The sequence below is a fragment of the Oncorhynchus gorbuscha genome, linkage group LG03 (genome assembly GCF_021184085.1).
Source record: "Oncorhynchus gorbuscha isolate QuinsamMale2020 ecotype Even-year linkage group LG03, OgorEven_v1.0, whole genome shotgun sequence".
NCBI classification, from domain to species: Eukaryota; Metazoa; Chordata; class Actinopteri; order Salmoniformes; family Salmonidae; genus Oncorhynchus; species Oncorhynchus gorbuscha.
Window position 1 is genome coordinate 72,339,659 of NC_060175.1, and position 18,455 is coordinate 72,358,113.

General features: G+C 44.4%; 1 protein-coding gene across 1 annotated transcript in view; it reads left to right on the forward strand.

The window, feature by feature from the left end:
- LOC124031853 (agrin-like) overlaps positions 1–17,354 on the forward strand; it is a 298,853-nt gene extending 281,499 nt beyond the window's left edge. Inside the window, 9 exon segments of the mRNA XM_046343616.1 lie at positions 152–316; positions 621–732; positions 2,379–2,390; positions 4,490–4,606; positions 5,480–5,663; positions 6,015–6,102; positions 11,832–12,056; positions 13,063–13,166; positions 14,650–17,354. Of these exon segments, the coding sequence (XP_046199572.1) occupies positions 152–316; positions 621–732; positions 2,379–2,390; positions 4,490–4,606; positions 5,480–5,663; positions 6,015–6,102; positions 11,832–12,056; positions 13,063–13,166; positions 14,650–14,831 (1,189 nt within the window). The 3' untranslated portion in view covers positions 14,832–17,354.
- The last annotated feature ends 1,101 nt before the right edge of the window (positions 17,355–18,455 follow it).

Genomic DNA, 18,455 nt, shown 5'->3' on the forward strand with positions numbered 1-18,455 from the left:
CCGTAGACCAGTGGCTAATACCAAATCTGGCCTCCGTTCAGTGCCGGTATTTGCTTTCCATTTGTCTTTTGCCTGGCGTTTGTTTACTCGTGATGTTTGTGTTTTGTCTTTGCCTGGTTGTTTACCATTGTTGTTTGTGTTTTGTCTGCAGCCAAAAGGTCAGCATGACAGTGGTGCTCATGGCCAATGACTCCAACGGCATGATCTTCTACAGCGGCCAGAAGACGGACGGCAAAGGTGACTTCATCTCCCTCTCCCTCAACGACGGCATCCTGGAGTTCCGCTATGACCTGGGCAAGGGCCCCGCTGTCATCAGGTGGGCACCGCACTCGAACCCCATAGTGACTCTAGTCTAGAACCCCACAGTGATTTTACTCTAGGACCCCATAGTGACTCTCATCTAGAATCCCATAGTACTCAAGTTTAAAATTGCATAGCGACTAATCTAGAGCCCCATGGTTACTCTAGTTTAGAACCCCATAGTGACTGTAGAACATAGTCTGGACTCCTTGTTAGCCGGGTTATTTTGGTCTCTTTTTTGATTTTAGATTGTACTTGTGTGTGTTGTTTTGAGACGTCCCTAACCTCTTGACTCGTTTGTGTTTGTTCCTCTCATGCAGGAGTAAAGATAAGATCAAGATGGGCGTGTGGAACACAGTGAACCTGGAGCGGGCCAATCGAAAGGGAGAGATTAACATCAACGGAAAGGACCCAGTCAGAGGAGAGTCGCCGGTGAGACAGACAGAGAGAGTTAGCATGCTAGGCTTATCAGACGTCTTTATGATTAGCCTAGCTATTAGCATGCAAGGCAAACCGGCTATGAGTATGCTATCATACAAGGCAATATGCAGCCTTTGCTTGTGCTTAGCCTGCGCTACTGGGGAGGATGGGCCCGTCCGTGGTAATGTCTGGAGTGGAATTAGTGGAATGGTATCAAATACATCAAACGCATGGAAACCATTCCTCTGTTTGATGCCATTCCATTTGCTCCATTGCAGCCATTGTTATGAGCCGTCCTCCCCTCGGCAGCCTCCTGTGATATGCCCTTATCAAAGGATGTGTTCAACTTAATGCATTGAATACTCCCAGAGTTCACTGTTGATAATACACCAGAGCTGACTCGGCAAAAACATTTCCCTAGTTGAGAACGGGCATACACACTACCGGGGTTGTGTTTGAAAACACATTCCACTGTCTTCTGACAGCTCGTCGAGGTGAGAAATAGTTTGCTCGAGACGTAGAGGGCACGTTTGACAGGTTGTCTCTTATCTGGAAATTACTCCCTTTTTTTCTCTTTTTTTTTTGAAATCCTTTTTATCTGCCATATTCGACTCTGCTGAAATGTCTAAACAGTAGGACAATCTTGTTCCTATTTGTTGCATTCACGAAACATAACCTCTATGGCCCGAGTGGTATGCACCCGTTAGTATGACTTAACTGATACATTTCAGCTCCGAGTGAAGCAAAGACCTTCAATAGCGTTCTTTGGAGATGCTGTATATAGATGGGAAAGATGGAGAAAAGAAACAATGATACCCAAGCAACAAACCAGATACATGGGCCTAAGTGAGAGAAATCTAATAGCTGGATGTGTCCGCAAGTCATCCAATTATATTAAACAGTGTAATTTGTGATTAGAACCATGTACACCCGCACGCATGTCAACACCAAAGCCTCATGCAAGATGCTCTGCTGTCTCCTTTTCGCTCTCTTCTTTTTTTCTTCCTGTTCTTTGTATGGTAATTATGTTTCACTCCAGCAACATGGGCAGAAAATCATATTAAAAGAGTAGAACAGGGAGAAGAGAAAGGAGAGAGGGGGGGGGGGGGGGAGTGAGCGAAGGTTGGTGATGGAGGAGCTCAATGCGGAGAGGCTCCATGCAGGATTTAGTTGGCAGCTAATTCTCTCCTACTCCTGCGTTTACAATGACGAGGGGAGCCAGGGTGTCCCGCTGCACTCAGAGAGCGTCTTTGATATAGATATCTTACGAAAAGTAATTATACCTGGGATGGTAGTTTCAGTATTGCAGGATATCTTTCAACAGAACATTTTTGCCACAAATCCATGCATGCTTTCTCACACAAACAGAAGAAACACTGTCTGCAGTGGCTATATGGTGGATCTTCTGTCTGAGCCACAGTAGTTCTAGATCCAGCTGCAACTTCCTTATTAAGGTCAATTTCTCTTTTTCATTTATTTTGCGTGGCAGCCTTCTGACCTTCGGGCTTCACAGTTTGTGTTGTGTGGTTTTATGTTGGTTCGATTTGTGTGTGTGTGTGTTGCATGACTCCCCGCACACCGACATCCGTTGTTCGCTCTCTCTTCTGATAACCTTTTTTCCCTCCTTTTCTCTTACTGTGTGCTGTCTGGAAACTAAGAAATCACGGAAGGTAATAAGTCCCATCCACCTTAGACATATTTCATTTCTCCACTTTCAGCCTCAATTTCATTTTGCCACTTCTCATTCCCATGCGCCACCATACGACAGTTATTAGACGATAGAACTGACAGGGGAAAAGGGTCTGTATTTAGTGCTACCATTTCATACACAGTACCGAAGTAGAGACATTTGTTAAAGAACTCGGTTTGGCTTTCACCTCAGTCCATCTGCTGCGTAGGCGGAGGGAGGGAGGAGGGGAGTCGGTTATCTTTCTGACCGCCATTGTTCCTCGCAACAATGAAACATGTTCATTAGTCTCTCGTGGGCGGGGATTTCTCTCCTGCGCCGTGTAGCAGCCGAGAGCGAGAAGAGGAGCGAGAATAAAGTAAAGAGAGAGTGGGGTGCCAAGCCAAGCCGGGCTGTTCTTTTGTCATCTACTTTCTTTTGTGAAAGAGAAACAAAACTCTCCATATCATAAAGTCACTCGGTCACTCACTCACTCACTCACTCACTCACTCACTCACTTACTCACTCACTCACTCACTCGTTCACTCATAACCGCACACGACAGCACTGACAACGTCCATTCTATTACACTGGCCTGTTAGCAGTGTCCAATTCACTCCTATTCAGAATCCAATATGACCATCCAAATGGATAGAAACCATGTTGATTATATATTATTATAAAACTCAATATTCATGGATTGGATTTATATATCCATTTTTAAAATGCTTCAAGTTGTTTACATTATAACGGGGATAATCGCATGTCAACTTTAATCCTGAATCAAAATAGAGTTGATCCCAACTGTTACTCTTCACTTGTGCATCCCCTTTAGCTAGTGTTAGGGATTATAGGAAACCGGGCCCACAGGTGACCCACTCGACTGGGCTGGAGGTCTTGGCCCGGGTCTTCCTTTCTGTCAGAGCTCACTCCAGGCGCACCACACAGCAAAGCCCCACTGGCCTATACCTTCCACCCTCCAGCTCCCATCTCAAATAAAAGCAGGACCCCATGCCATCTCTCTTCACACATAACCCATGTTTACTTGGCCACTTTCATTATTTTTCCACCAATTACCTCGGCTTTTCCCTCTGGCAATTACTGCCCTACATAAACATAAAGATAATTCCTCCCTGAGAGTGGGCCTGTACTTCCTGCGCAGAAGGAATGCTGTCGTAATTGGAGGCAGCTCTCCTGCACCTTTCTGGATGGAGCAAGGGCCTGATTTCATGATCGTCTGCTGCGCAAATGAACGGCCAATTAAAGGCCGCGGCTCGCTCGGTGCCGGAAAGGTCACCGGTATAATCAGCCATTCATTAGAGAGACTTTCATTTTTTTTTTTACTTTCCATGCCGTCTCTCCAGCCGCACCAGGCGACTCTCTTTGTAGCCCTTTTCTTGTGTTTTGTACTAGATAACGAATAATTGACTGTTCGGAGAGTGGCGCATAAATCAATTATGTTTCGTAATATATCAAGTTTATTGATGTGGAAAAGGAAGTAGTCTAGTTATAGCGAATTGCCCTGCACTATATCAAGGCTGTTTAATTCCGGTCCTGGAGGGCCAAATCACTTCTGGTTTTAGTTTCTACCTGGTAGTTAATTGCACTGACCTGCCTGGTGTCCCATGTCTGAGTCATTCCCTGATTAGGAGGAGAGGATGAAAACAAGGAGTGCACTTTATAGCCTTGCACTATGTAGATATATCTTTAAAAGGAGACATCTTCTTCACTGTTATTAGTCTCGTGCTGTGGCTAAACAAAAATGAGCAAAAAAACTGAAAACGTGTCTCATTTGTGTTGGTCAGGTGTCTTTCTAGTCCCTGTTCACAGGAGGTTGGTGGCACCTTAATTGGGGAGGACGGGCACGTGGCAATGGCTGGAGCAGAATAGGTGGAAAGGTATCAACAACATCAAACACATGTGTTTGATACCATTCCATTCGCTCCATTCCAGCCATTATTATGAGCCGTCCTCCCCTCAGCAGCCTCCATTGTACCTGCTATAGGGTTCTAGTGCCTATTATTAGAGTTTTGGTCTCTGGTAGGGTTCTAGAAGATTTCTAGACCCTGTTATATAGGGTTCTAACCCATTGTCTCTCTCCAGAACCAACACACCGCTCTCAACCTGAAGGAGTCTCTGTTTGTGGGTGGTGCTCCTGATTTCAGCCGGCTTGCAAGGGCCGCCTCGCTCAAAGATGGCTTCAAGGGGACCATTCAGAAGGTGGGTGTCCTGCCCCCACACACAATCCTCAGCGGATATGTTTAGCCACACACCCTGTTCAGAAGGTTTGGCAAAGGTTTCTATCAATTCTGTAAATGATCAACAACTGTCGATTACATTTTTGAAAATTGAAAATAGGTATTTGACATAATTTAACTGTAACACAATTTTGAATCTACCTTATACCTGGATAGCTATATTTGAACACAATTTAGTGATGGACAAGAACATCAGCTGCCTACACTTGATGGCAGACCTTTACAGTGACCATTGTAAGGTCAAAGATCAGCTAGTTTATCAGTGCTGACGGTGGCTCCTTTTCTTTTGGCTTACTGTACTAATAATAGAATAGAACACATTTGATGTCCCTCCATGTTTCTCAGCTCAGATCTTTTCCCTGACAACTTTCCAGCTTGTTTGTTCTCCTCCGCAGCAAAAGGCTCGTCTTTGAGTGCCAAAAATGGCCTTCCAACAAAGGCAGGATGTTACTTAATGCTAGCTAGCGTCAACGTGTCATTAGCTCTTTCTCTTAGAAAACTTTCCTTTCAAAGCACCAAGTTAATCAAAGCTCAGTCTAAAAGTATGTTTTAGCAGTTATTTGCTGAATTAATTAGTAAGTGACTTGTAAAGTTGTTATTCATGTGTCTCGAGTTTGAGACGAGGGGAGTTGAAATGTGTAATGTGTTGTATGCAGTATGTATGCTGCATTGACTTGTCATGGCTATTTAATTACAGTCCTCGAGGGCCATAGCCCTGCTGCTTTTCACTGTTTCCTTCTAATCAAGGACTGATACAGACCTGGGACCTGAGGTAAGGCTACACAGTGCACTATGACAGGTCTAAGTCCCCTCCCTCTCTATTCTCCCTGGTCAGATCACCCTGATGGGCACGCCCATCCTCCGGCAGGAGAACGCGCTGCACTCCAGTGACGTGGCCATGTTCGAGGGCCACCCCTGCAGCCGTGAGCCCTGCCACAACGGGGGTCGCTGCAACCCCCTGCTGGAGAGCTATGAGTGTGTGTGCCTCCTCGGCTTCACAGGCACACACTGTCAGAACAGTAAGCGAACAACGATCCTGAACTCAATGCAACGTTGTTGTCAGTAATATCGATGTCATGCTAGTCTTAGTGTCCCCCTCTTGAAGGTTAGAGTTACCCCTCTGTTTTATCATTTTCACACCTACGCACACAGACAGACATACATGCTACACACACACGTGCATACTACACACACATACACTTCACCATTCCCATTAACCTTGGCCGTATGCCCTACTGTCCCTTCAAACCATAAGCGCATGAACGCTCATCCCAGATCACCATCCATTGCCCGACTCCACTTAAAGGAGCCATGTTTTCCTATTGATTCATGTTCAATGTTCGTCTTCCTCCTTGTCCTCTTCCTCGCAGCCATCTACGAGAAGTCCGCCGGGGAAACGGAGTCCATCGCCTTTGACGGCCGGACATTCATTGAGTACCACAACGCCGTCACCAAGAGGTAAAGTAGAGGCCATCTTGTCCATCAATTCTAATGCTAATGGCCTCCGATGCTAGTGCTAATTGGGTTGAGCGAAATTGCCTCCGATGTTAACACTAACCGGAAGTTGCGAAATGGCTAATGGCCTCCACATTCATATTCCACTGCAGTAAGTGGTGGTGACAGGGTTGATTATTCCAGGCCCATTAGAGGCTTCGTAGTGAACCGGGCTTTAGCTAATAGTTCAACCACTTCCCCTGCACTGTCTCTGGTTTTGACTGAATTTCGGTAATTAGCTGCACGGCAAACAATTACGGCATTGCCCCGAGCACCCCCTTCGCTCTCTGTGCGCCGAGGCGGACTGAGCCGACACACACTTATATACACACACACACACCATGCCATACTATACCAGCATGGCATCATCTTAGGCTTTTGTTAAAATGGGGTTCAATTGAATCTTCTTTTAGACTTACAGTATTTGTGACTGTGTCCTTCAAATTAGCAGTCCTAGAGTGTCTGTGGCAATTTCTAAACACACACCAGCTATAACAGGAATAGCCGGATGCTGTAGGGGTAAATGGTTTCTATACTGGGTGTGGAAGAGAAAAAAGTTTCCTGCCTTCCAGGCGGCCACTTATACATTTGGTCCTCTACCATCCTTCCATGTCTTCCATGCTGGCACACCCGCCTGCAGGTTGGCACGCATGAAATGTTTGTGATGATGAACCTGAAAAGACATGGAACATAAGGCTGCCCATCCAGATCCTTCACAAGTGTTCGCACAACATTCCAAGGCGTGAAAATGGGAGAAACCGACAGTTAATTTGTGTTCTTATGAGCACACACACAGAGCACATGTGCATGCACGCGCGCACACAGGGCGCATCGTGAGAGAGAATTTTAAGATCTGTCTTTATCCTCTGTCTGTTGTCCTCGTTAAGGCTGTCAGATGTCTGTGCTGCCGTCCATCTGTCCGTCTGTCTTCTTCTGTCTCTTGTCTGTCCGTCTCATATGAGTGTTCCTTGTCTGTCCTTCTGCTGCACTCAAGCCAACTGACCAATGAGATTCCGGAGTAAGTACGCTCAAATGAGTCCCCAGCATTCCCAGGTTTAGTCAAAGCCAGACTAACCTAACTAATACAAAAGCCAGACTAATACATTACGATAGTTAACACAAAGTGACAGATGATATGTTTATGTTCCGTCTATGTCATCTTCATCACCTTCCTCTATGCAGATAGCTATCATGTGTGTTATATTTAAATAGTCCTACAGGATTTTACCTTCAAACTCCATGCCCATATTTGGATTAGATTATTTTTTCTCATTCCAAATTCCTCGTCACACTCCAGTCTAAATGAACGCATGACTGCATGGATCCACAGAAAGCAGGTGCTATACTGTATGCATGGTTGTAACTACATTCGCCACGACCAGAAATGTATCCACGCACCTTATATTGGATGGCATTAACTGTCATGTTGAACTGAATGAGACCCCTTCTTAACTGCAAGATTATGGACCAAAATGTTTCCCCTTCCTCAGTTTTGCTGCGAGTCCCGCATCGATTATTTAACTGACTCCTCTTGGGTAACAATTTGATTTTAGTTTGTTATTAGTTTCCTCTTCGCTGTTCTTAGCTTGGTAAGTAACCTCCTGAAAGAACAACAGAAAGCAGGGAAGTTGGATTTAGGTTGATTTATGCCAAGCAGATTCACCAGATAATTCGATATACAGATTCAAGCCCCTGTCATTTCCGCTTAATCCAATGTCCAACTGCAATTAGGAATAATTATCGAGTCGGCGGCGGCGGAAAAGGACGACTGACGTGTTAATCAAAGAGTTATTTCCTCTTTGAAAAATGATTTAAAAGAAAGACCTCAAATTGAGGCCGAGAGGGCATCGATATCCGTTAGGGCGATGATCATGGTCCTTCCAGCTGGACTGGCCAGAGCTTTATTAGTTGTCACTTCCTGTAAGGGTGAAGGGTGCGATTAGTGGCCAATCTAGGCCAAACCAGAGCTTGCCGGCACTCTCTCTCCGAGCGAGTGGCATCAATTCAACATTATCTGGTGTTGGAACAGGGATTAATGAGTGAATTAACAAATGAATGAATGAATTCCTCAGAGGAACGTTATTACAACGTGATTACAACACACAGACCACCACTGTCACCCTGGGCTAATGTTGCTGTTACTATTTACAGCAGCCAAGATCAGTCTTCATTGGCTGATGCCTCCTCTTTTGAAACCTTGGGTCGATTCTCTCACGTATCATTATTGGAGCAACCAATGATATAGGGCTCCTCTCTGGTAAAACGATATTTGACCTAATTTTTGTTGATTACCCAATGTTTCTAATTTGGTGCTTCCTTCACTCAAGAAGGCTACACACACACACACACACACGACAATGTCATCGGATTCAGTAATAGTAGTAGTAGTGGAAAATTGTATTATCCCTAAGGGGATATTGGTTTTGCAGCCAAATGATTTAAAAAATCATTACATTGTTGCCCAACTCTCCCCTTAAGACACGTCTTGGTCTTGACTTGGAGTCTGAGTGGTGGTGTGGTCATCCTCCTCTGAGGACCTCATTATGTTGCTGTTGCTTCTGAACCGTGATCGCAATGGTTCTGCAGTACTGTATCTCTGATCACAGTAAAGCTCCTAGTACTTCGTAGTATATCCATACTACCATATTACTTGGAATGTAGTAATGCATTGGGCATGCATTTTAAGCAGTATGCTAGTATGGTCCTGCTTTCCCAGCTCTCGAGCACATAACTTGCTCAGTTCGCCACGTCTCCTTGTCTATGAAGCTCCTCTCTGTAAGGGTCCTCGTGGGTCCTCTTCCCGCCCCCCTTTCTTGCGCTTATCGCATGCCCTTACATTCTCTCCCCTGCTCCCTTAAAGTCCAGAGTCACTGGAGAACCCGTCAGAGCAAAGGTGAGTGTCCCCTGCAGCCTGGAGCCTGTAACCAGCGCTGTCCAACCAACCGCTAGCATGCTGCCTCCCCATCCATCCATCCCCACCCACCTGACACAACCACCCGCAGGTTGCAACCTAACCTCTCACAGCCCAAGTAAACAGTAGTGGAGAATTACCCATAGAAACAGTATTGGAGAGCCACTCTATTCAATACTCTGGGCCCCCATAGAGAGAAGTGTTAAAGGGCCACACTAATCTGTACACTGCGCCCCATAGAGAAAGCATTGGAGGGCCACGCTACTCTATAAACTGGGCCACTTATAGAGACCGTATTCTATGGCCCCACTTATTTATTTGTTATTCTGGATCCCCATTAGCTGTTGCAATGGCACCCAGGGTCTATTAAGACAGAGTAGCTCAGTGGTACCAATAATCTACAGCACTAGCAGCCAAAACAGCATCCAGCCTCGCTATGCAATGTTCTCCGTAGAAGCCTAGCAATGCTCTATTTACTACTGCCATCTAGAGGTGATGGGGTGCATAGCATTCTGAGCCCTTTTATTTTTATTTACTTCAATCAATGAGGAATAAAATACGCATTATTAATCCAGTAAATAAACCACCTTGATAGCATTTAAAATACCTGACTTGTTTCACATGCTATCCTTAATTAATTTCAAACTTTGTCCCTGCAGGGTCCAACGCATAATAATTCTCGTATAGTATATCCTTATTTTGATGACCGTGGCCTTATTATTCCTGACAATCCATCCTGCTGAGGTTTTACTGAACCTTGTCCCTAGGCTATTGCCATAGAAGTTTGATGTGTAACACTATGGCTTTGCCAGAAATGATTTCCTTTATTTTATTTAACTAGGCAAGTCAGTTAAAAACCAATTCTTTACAATGACGGCCTAGGAACAGTGGGTTAACTGCCTTGTTCAGGGGCAGAATGACAGATTTTTACCTTGTCAGCTCAGGGATTTGCATCCTTTCGGTTACTGGTCCAACGCTCTAACCACTAGGCTACCTGCCGCCCTTTATAGTGCACTACTTTTGACCACGGTCCATATAGGGCTCTGTTCAAAAGTAGTGCACTATATAGGGAATAGGGTGCCATTTCGGACACAGCTTATGATTTATTTGGGGCCCCTGGGTACTGTGAGGGTTAGACCTAGGGAAAGGAGTCCAAATATTGTATGTGTTTTTTTCTACTGACCGTTTGTGTCCAGTGGGTTTCTATGACCATTCATTCATTAGTCACTCTGTTTTGTTTGTGCTCCAGTGAATAGTTTTTTTAGAATGGAACAGGTTTCCCTTGGAAGTCTTAAACCCAAATGTGGTTGCGGTGTATTAAGAGACGCATCCAATTCTACTTTGCACTCCTTCCTCTCTGCTGGGTCGAATACTGTACATGTGTCAAACCCCTGTTGGCCATACCTGAGCAGAAACCAAATTAGAAACATTAATTAAACAATCAGTCCAATCTCTTCACTCCTGTTAGCTCATTGGCAGTAGCCTCGTTTTATGCCTGATGACAGAATCAAATCCAACTTTATTTAAAGTGGATCGATTTAGGCGTAGTCTGCTGTCATTTTCTCTTTACCTCTCCTCATGTCCTGTGTATAACCCCCTGTGCTCCCATGAGCCTCTCTGTCTGTTTGCTGTGCTGACTCGTTTCGTGTACGTGTCATGTCTGTCTCGTGTGATCTGTGTCTTGTGTTCCCGTGTCATTCTGTTCTGTGTTGTGTGTGCTCTCTCTCCTCTGTGTGCTTTGCCTGTGTCTGTCTCCGTTTTCTGTTTAAGATCCTTTTGAAAACTGTGAAAGTAGTCGAGCCTAGTCGGCATCACAATACATTACAGCGATACCGATTGGTGACACACACACACACAGGGGGAACAGTGGAGAACAAAGGAGCTATTTTTAAAAATAGCATCCCTTCAGGAGTGTGTGTGTGTGTGTGTGTGTGTGTGTGTGTGTGTGTGTGTGTGTGTGTGTGTGTGTGTGTGTGTGTGTGTGTGTGTGTGTGTGTGTGTGTGTGTGTGTGTGTGTGTGTGTGTGTGTGTGTGTGTGTGTGTGTGTGTGTGTGTGCTAGTGTATGAACGTGTGTGTGTGTGTGTGTGCAAACCGCTGCAGTCAGGCTTTGAGCAGCGGCCCCACTCTCCCAGAGCAGACACAGCTGTGACAGTGACACAGAGCACTCCTCCATAGGACAAGCCAGGATGTCCCCAGGTCTCCACCCCTGTCCCCAGCTCCCTGACTCCCCCGTAGCACTGGCAGTCCAGAGACTATGATCAAACAGCACTTCAGACAGCTAGCTCCAAACCCCCTGCATCCTGCCCCCCCCCCTCCCCACAACAACCACCACCTCACAGGAAGAAGAGAGGAGAGCTACACAGTTAGCCCAGGAGAGAGAGAGAGAGAGAGAGAGAGGGGAAGAGAGCTGGAAATACCCAGGGTGAAGGGAAAACATCATAGCTGATCCAATATAGTCTTTACCTAATCTTCCTTTCACTGTCATCGTCTCCTCTACCCCGTAGGCAGCGGCAGGTTAAAGGAACCTTAGAGGTTTCCCACCATGACCCTGGCAAGTGCTTTCAGATCAATAGTCATGAAGGAATCAAGACAAGGAATTAGGATGCCAGTAGTGTTTCAGGACAGAGCCATCACCGGCCACTATAATTTTGGATGCACCCTGTCACTATCAACCCTGAGTCACCTCAGCCAGTATGCAAACGTGCAAATGTCACGATCACCTAACATCCTCTTCACTTCACTAACATAAGTCATGGTAACTGTCCTCCCCCTCCCCCGCAGTGAGAAAGCCCTGCTGGTGAACAAGTTTGAACTGAGCATTAAGACCGAGGCCACTCAGGGCCTGGTGCTGTGGAGTGGTAAGGGCGTGGAGCGATCTGACTACATCGCCCTGGCGGTGGTGGACGGCCGTGTGCAGATGACCTACGACCTGGGCTCCAAGCCTGTGGTGCTGCGCTCGACGGTCCGCGTCAACACCAACCGCTGGATCCACATCAAGGCCAGCAGGTAAGACGGTGTCGAACGTGACCACGTGGTTTACTCATGAACGTTGTTGTTGTTGAAGTGTAGGATAGCCTGTATTGGTAAAATGTTGTATTAGGGTCAAATCCACACTTGACTTGAAAAGTGAACATTTGACTTAAGCGTAATTTCTATGGTTCACCCCTAAATGAATATTCATGTTAGTAATGATTGAGTTATAGAAAATGGCCAAAGAGTGGAACAAAGTTTGTGAAATGTTACAGAGTGTTACAAATGAGTGTTACAGTGTACAGAGTGTATGGTTTTCATATTCGCCTTTAATTTCAGTCTGCTTGTAAGCAAACCGACAAGCTAGCTTTTGGTTAGCTTTTATGCCACAGCATTTAAAAGAAAAATCCTCTCAAAATATATATATTTTTACATTTTCATTAGTCCACTGTTAATACCGTCCCAAATATAAATGTTTCCTTTAAGTCTGAGGTCATGTGTTATGAATGTTATTACTTTTGTCTGACATCTCTTCTGCTCGAAACACACTGAGTGCTACCTACCCGCGTCGTCCCATGACGTAACTGCTTACTTACCACATAGTGGAGATTTGATTCCTTTGAATCCATGGAAGTTGGTCTCTGTAATTGACAGACTGCTAAGTGACTGTCTGTGTCTGAAATGTCACCCTATTCACTATAAAGTACACTACTTTTCTGGTCAAAACTTTTATAAGGAATAGGGTGCCATTTGGGATGCATGTTCTCTCTCCCATTCCCTCAATCAACTGCTAAGCACACAATCATCAGAGCAGTGAAGACTTGATTACTCTCATTGAAGTCTTGATGTCTGCTACATGCCAGTTGAAGTGGAATTTAAAATGATGTAGCAGACAGGCTGTAAACAAATGTTCTCCCCCTATCTCCTCTTTCTCTCCCCCGGCCTATATCTATCCCCTCTCTCGCTCTACCTCCCCCTTCTCTCTCACTCCCCTCCCTCTCTATCTCCCACCTCCATCTTCCTCCTCCTCCCCCTCTCTTAGAGCACTTAGGGACGGCTCTCTCCAGGTGGGCAACGAGGCAGCGGTCACAGGGTCATCGCCCCTGGCAGCCACTCAGCTGGACACAGACGGAGCCCTCTGGTTGGGTAGGTCCACTAACGAGCTTGCGTGTTGGGGTTTACACACGCAGACAGACAGAAACACAGGCACACTCCTCTGGTTTGGTTGGTTCTGAATATATCAAAGAGGTCAGACAATAAAATGTTTGTTTTTTTTTGTGAGGAAATGCTTACCAGAGCACTTCCAGCATTCCTCTGACAGTGTATAGAACATGGAGTAGCCATGTTAAAGTGTGGCAGAAATGAGGAATGCAATGGATGACGGAGAGCTCACTGGGCATGCAAAGAATTGGTCTGAAATGTGACACAGATGATTGTCCCTCTCTATTCAGGTGTTGATTTGTGATATTAAACGGTCTGACTAAACTCAAAGGTTCTCCTCTCTCGGGAATGTGAAACGACTAAAGTCGTCCCGTTATTTTTTTTGAGTGCCATTTGGCCCTGAACTTCGCTCAGAGAAATGGCTTCCGAGAGAGCACCCGGTGTGTCTACATGGAACGTTCTGAGGAAATAGGGAAAAAAATGACTTTCAAATGCATGTGGTCGTGCAGTGTGATGGGAAGGTGTATGTTTGAGCGAGGAGAGCCATGACACACATACACACACTATCTCTCTCACTCACTCACTCACTCACTCACTCACTCACTCACTCACGCACACACACAAACACACAGGCACACGCTAATGACACAGCACACAAGTGCACTGCTGTGGCTCCAAACAGGTGCTGAGCACACCCCGCGGCTAGAATACATTATCCTTTCAGCAGGCCGTACATCAAGCGGCTGCTCTCTTAAATCCCCCTCTTTCACCGCTCATCATTAATTCATCTGTAACTCGCATGAAATTAGCCCTGTCGATCCCCGATTCAGAGGCACGCAATCCGATTAGAGGGGACAGAGAGAAGAGAGGGAAGGTGGGAAAGACCTCGACGGAGAGGCAAACTCGCGGCGCGGCGGATTAAACGAGGAGCAGGTAGAAAGAGGGAATGAGAGAGAGAGAGAGTAATACAGGTGACCTATCAGAAGGACGACTCCCCTTGAAAATGAAAGTGAGGTAAGTTCCAGTGATTGTGCTAGAGCACTCCTCCAGAGAGCACCACCTGCTTGTTGGCCCTGTTCACCAGAGCTACTTGTGTCTTTCTCTCTTCATCTACTGCCAGTGTCAACATCACAGAGCCTCACATCACACAGCAGTCAGTTACCCTTTGTGGCATGAATCAAGTTCACTTGTAGGGAGATGTAAGGGATGTGTGTGTGTGTGTGTGTGTGTGTGTGTGTGTGTGTGTGTGTGTGTGTGTGTGTGTGTGTGTGTGTGTGTGTGTGTGTGTGTGTGTGTGTGTGTGTGTGTGTGTGTGTGTGTGTGTGTGTGTGTGTGTGTGTGTGTGTGTGTGTGTGTGTGTGTGTGTGTGTGTGTGTGTGTGTGTGTGTGTCCGTGCACCTCAGACACTGTGGGTCTCTTTTCATGAGTCCTAAATCTCTCCCCTCCCCCATCCTTCTTATTCTCACAGGTGGCTTAGAGGAGTTGGCTGTGGCCCGGAGACTGCCTAAGGCCTACAGCACAGGTTTTGTGGGCTGTGTAAAGGATGTCGCGGTGGACGGCGTGGAGCTCCACCTGGTGGAGGACGCCCTGAACAGCCCCAAAATATTACACTGTTCCGCCTCTGGCACAGCCGCCATGGCCAAAAAATAGCCTGGCTAAAATCACTCCCTCCATAAACGCCATGTCTACTGCTGTAATTATTTTATATTTTTGTATACTTTTCATTGCTTTTTATATTGAAAATAAAAAGAATACGTTGTTTTAATTTTTTTTTTATTATATATATATTTTTTTGTTTTCTGCGCCTCCTGTTCATTCATTATCCCCGCCCTGAAACGCAGGTGTACATACCGTACATATACGCGTACTTTTGTGTGACGTCGCGAGACAAGTGTAAGCTGTATTCATTGTGTTGTTTTGTTGTTTTAAAACAAACATGAACAAAACCTCTCCCTTGCTCATTACTTGAACACTGGTGAATCACATTGGTGCTCTCTATTATTTCCTTGTCTTGATGCCATATCATTCACTACCACACAACAGAGCCTATAGAAATACATACAAACATTCCCCTGTGAGATAAATGCAGTGGAGACACACTGCTGTTTCCTTGGTCATTGTCATTAGAGCACACTGTTACAAAACGTTTTTAAAACATTTTGTGACGGAAAATGAAAACGGGCATGTTTTATTGGGCGTGTCTGTTTTCTTCCGGTTTGTGCCTAATGAACAGGACAATGGTATCCTAGAACCATCTGCTTGTAACCAATAGGGCTGCTCAGAATGAACTTCTTAAACCGCTTAATCAAACTCCTCAAACAGCGCAAATGCTCTACATTGCCTCTCAATCAACGACTTGAATTTTGAAATGATTCGCAAACCCCCAGAGCTGAACAAAAACAAAGTGCCCTGCATTCAAGGACTACACACATATCATCATTCCACAACATGCATCAATCAAGAAATGTAATAATAATTGAATTAAATAAATGTAATAAATATAGACTATATAAATACCTGAGACTGTGAATATGTAAGATTGGTTCTCTTCTCAAGAATTGTGAATCTCATGTATTGTGCTTTCTATTTTACAATCAGGATGACCATTAGTTGCATGCAGTTTCTGCAGTGTTGATTTTGTTTTGTTTTGGTTTCACTGTGTTGCCGGCCAAGTGGATTACCTGTCGCAAACACGCGTTGTGTTTTACAAAACGGTTCAAATATCTGGTTTCACTGAGCTAAGATAACTATTTAATTTTGTTGGGGTCCTTTTTTGAGCACTTGTTTTTCTATTGGAGTTTGTTTTGCTAGACTTGGAATGGCTCAAAAGGACAGGTTGTTGTTGTTACCGCAACTGGCCTGGTGGGAGTGCTATAAGCTCAGGCTGAAGAGAGGACCGACCAAGAGGAAGAAGCGAGATACTGTATCATACAATAGGACCCTCAAATGCTCAGTCATGGAATGTTCAGTAGTCAATGAAATTCTTCAGTCTTTCAAACTTCAAAGTCCATTTATTGATCAAATTGAAATGAAGACTGGGTTATACTTTCTCTTGCATTAAGAGTGATCCATCTCTTGCTGTTGGAAAAGTGATAATGTGATGAGTTGGGACATTTGGCAGCAAAATGAGGAAAAAAATAGCAAACATAATCGCAATTACTAATAAACGTACTTATGCATGGGTTTGTATTGTCGAGATGAACTCTGTAACATCCAAAAACTAAACTGCAATGACTGACATAAACCCACTCTGTTTTGATATATAAGATACTTGGCAATATTATAAGAGAAAACAAATGCTTGTTCAAGGTTGAGTATCAGTGGTATTGTATTAGTTTGTTTAAGTTCTTCATTATTCCCCCCCCGCGATACAACAACGGCCATTTTGTACAGCCCTGAAATTTGTAAGTGAAAAATTTTGCAATGTGTAAAACTGTAGAGGTTATGTTTTTAGTGCTATACACTGGAAATAAGTCTGACTTGTCTGTTCACTACACACAATAATGATGTTCCTATGTCAATGAGGAGGGGAGGAGCATCGAAGTATATGACTTTTGAGTGTAATCAAGGACTAGTGTCCATTCCAAGACCAGGAACCCTGTGTGTGTGTGTGTACAACACTGTATTTACATGTTGTATTACTGTTGAATTGGACCTATTCCAGTAGTAGTTCATGAGCAGTGGGTTCCTGTGTTAGTGGCACTCAGAAGACAAGTGGCGCAGGCTCAAGAGTGAGACGACACCATCTAATGTCGGGGTGGTAAAAACTATCTATGAATTGCCTTAAAACAGGTCAGCGGCCTACAGGTTGACAAAGTCATTGTCCATACTGTTCTGTGCTCTTACTTTGGCCAGCATACTAGCCTCATCATCTTCATGTAAATTAATGCATCATAATTATATTAATAATTCTCATACAAATCCTCAGAGGGACGCACAAATGGCCGACCTCTGGCTTTACATAAAATATACTATTTACTGTTTGAATCTATTTTCTGTTCCTTATTTATGTCTTCATGTGGATTCCGTCTGGCCTCTGTAAACTACTGTTTGATTGAGACACTCCCGAAGGGCAGTGCACTGAGTAAGAGTGGCATGACCTGATCATTACTAACTTTATTACCTTTGTCTTGTGTTCCTACCGCCATGAAATAAAGTGTCAAACAAACAGACCCGACTCTGTCACCTGTCTCCGTGGAATGAAATAATGACCTACTTAACACCATCGTAAGCAATGCATACCGGCATTACCTAAACACAGACCGATTTCTACTGTTCACAGTAAGTCAATAAGGACAAAATGTGTTTACTCGTGCGTATTAGTGTTAAGCGTTCTCCACAAACTTTAGGTAGTTTTCTCTTGGCTGGTTTAATTATATAAAGTATACAAGTTTCTGTGCAGAATGAATTTATACACATACACAATTCAACTATAGTGAAATAAGTATTCACAAGTATACCCTCACAGATAATCATGGGTTCAAGACAACTAATATAAAGATGGAATGTTAATGTGATGCCATTCTCATTCAACTCAAAGCCTCCTGCCAGCCAGTGCTAAGAACATTTCAAGATGAGTTATTTGTAAACATGCTGGGGAATACCGTTTTAAAGTAACTGCCCAGGGAAGTTTAATAAAAAATTAAAAAAACATTTTCTGTGATGGAATGGTGTGGGCGTACCCCAACAACAGAATGGGGTGTTGGCGGATACGGTCATTAAAAATATTCAGTAGACTGCTCCTTTAGACCGCTGATTGGCCAGCTCATCCTTCTCAGAGAGATGACATCATGTTCTTTGAGGAAATAGCAAGCATTTTTTAAATGGTCTGTTTGAGATACAAGTTTGAGGTGTTTTTTTTATATTGTTTTATCTCCAATTTATGCTCTGACCACTTGAGTCGTTCCATGTCATTTCAGCAAGCCATGACACCCACTATCTCAGATTGTTCTAAAGAAAATCTGTAGTTAGGATTGCCATTCCTGAAACATTATTTCATTGACGTTTTATTTTATCTCTGAATAATTAAGCTAATTGATATTAACTTATACGATTCAGTAAATATATTACCCAACATCCAATTTGGACCAAACTTCTTTCTACCAATGATTAAGGCATAAGGAATCACAAACAATTTCAAAAGCCACCTACAGATGCCTCACACCACATGCCAATCCCACCCCAACAGCCAGTATATAGTATCAGTTCACTATGTTTGACAAGTAGTATGAAGCTGTGGCTTGGAGTATTGCTTCTCCATACTCATTGCTCAGA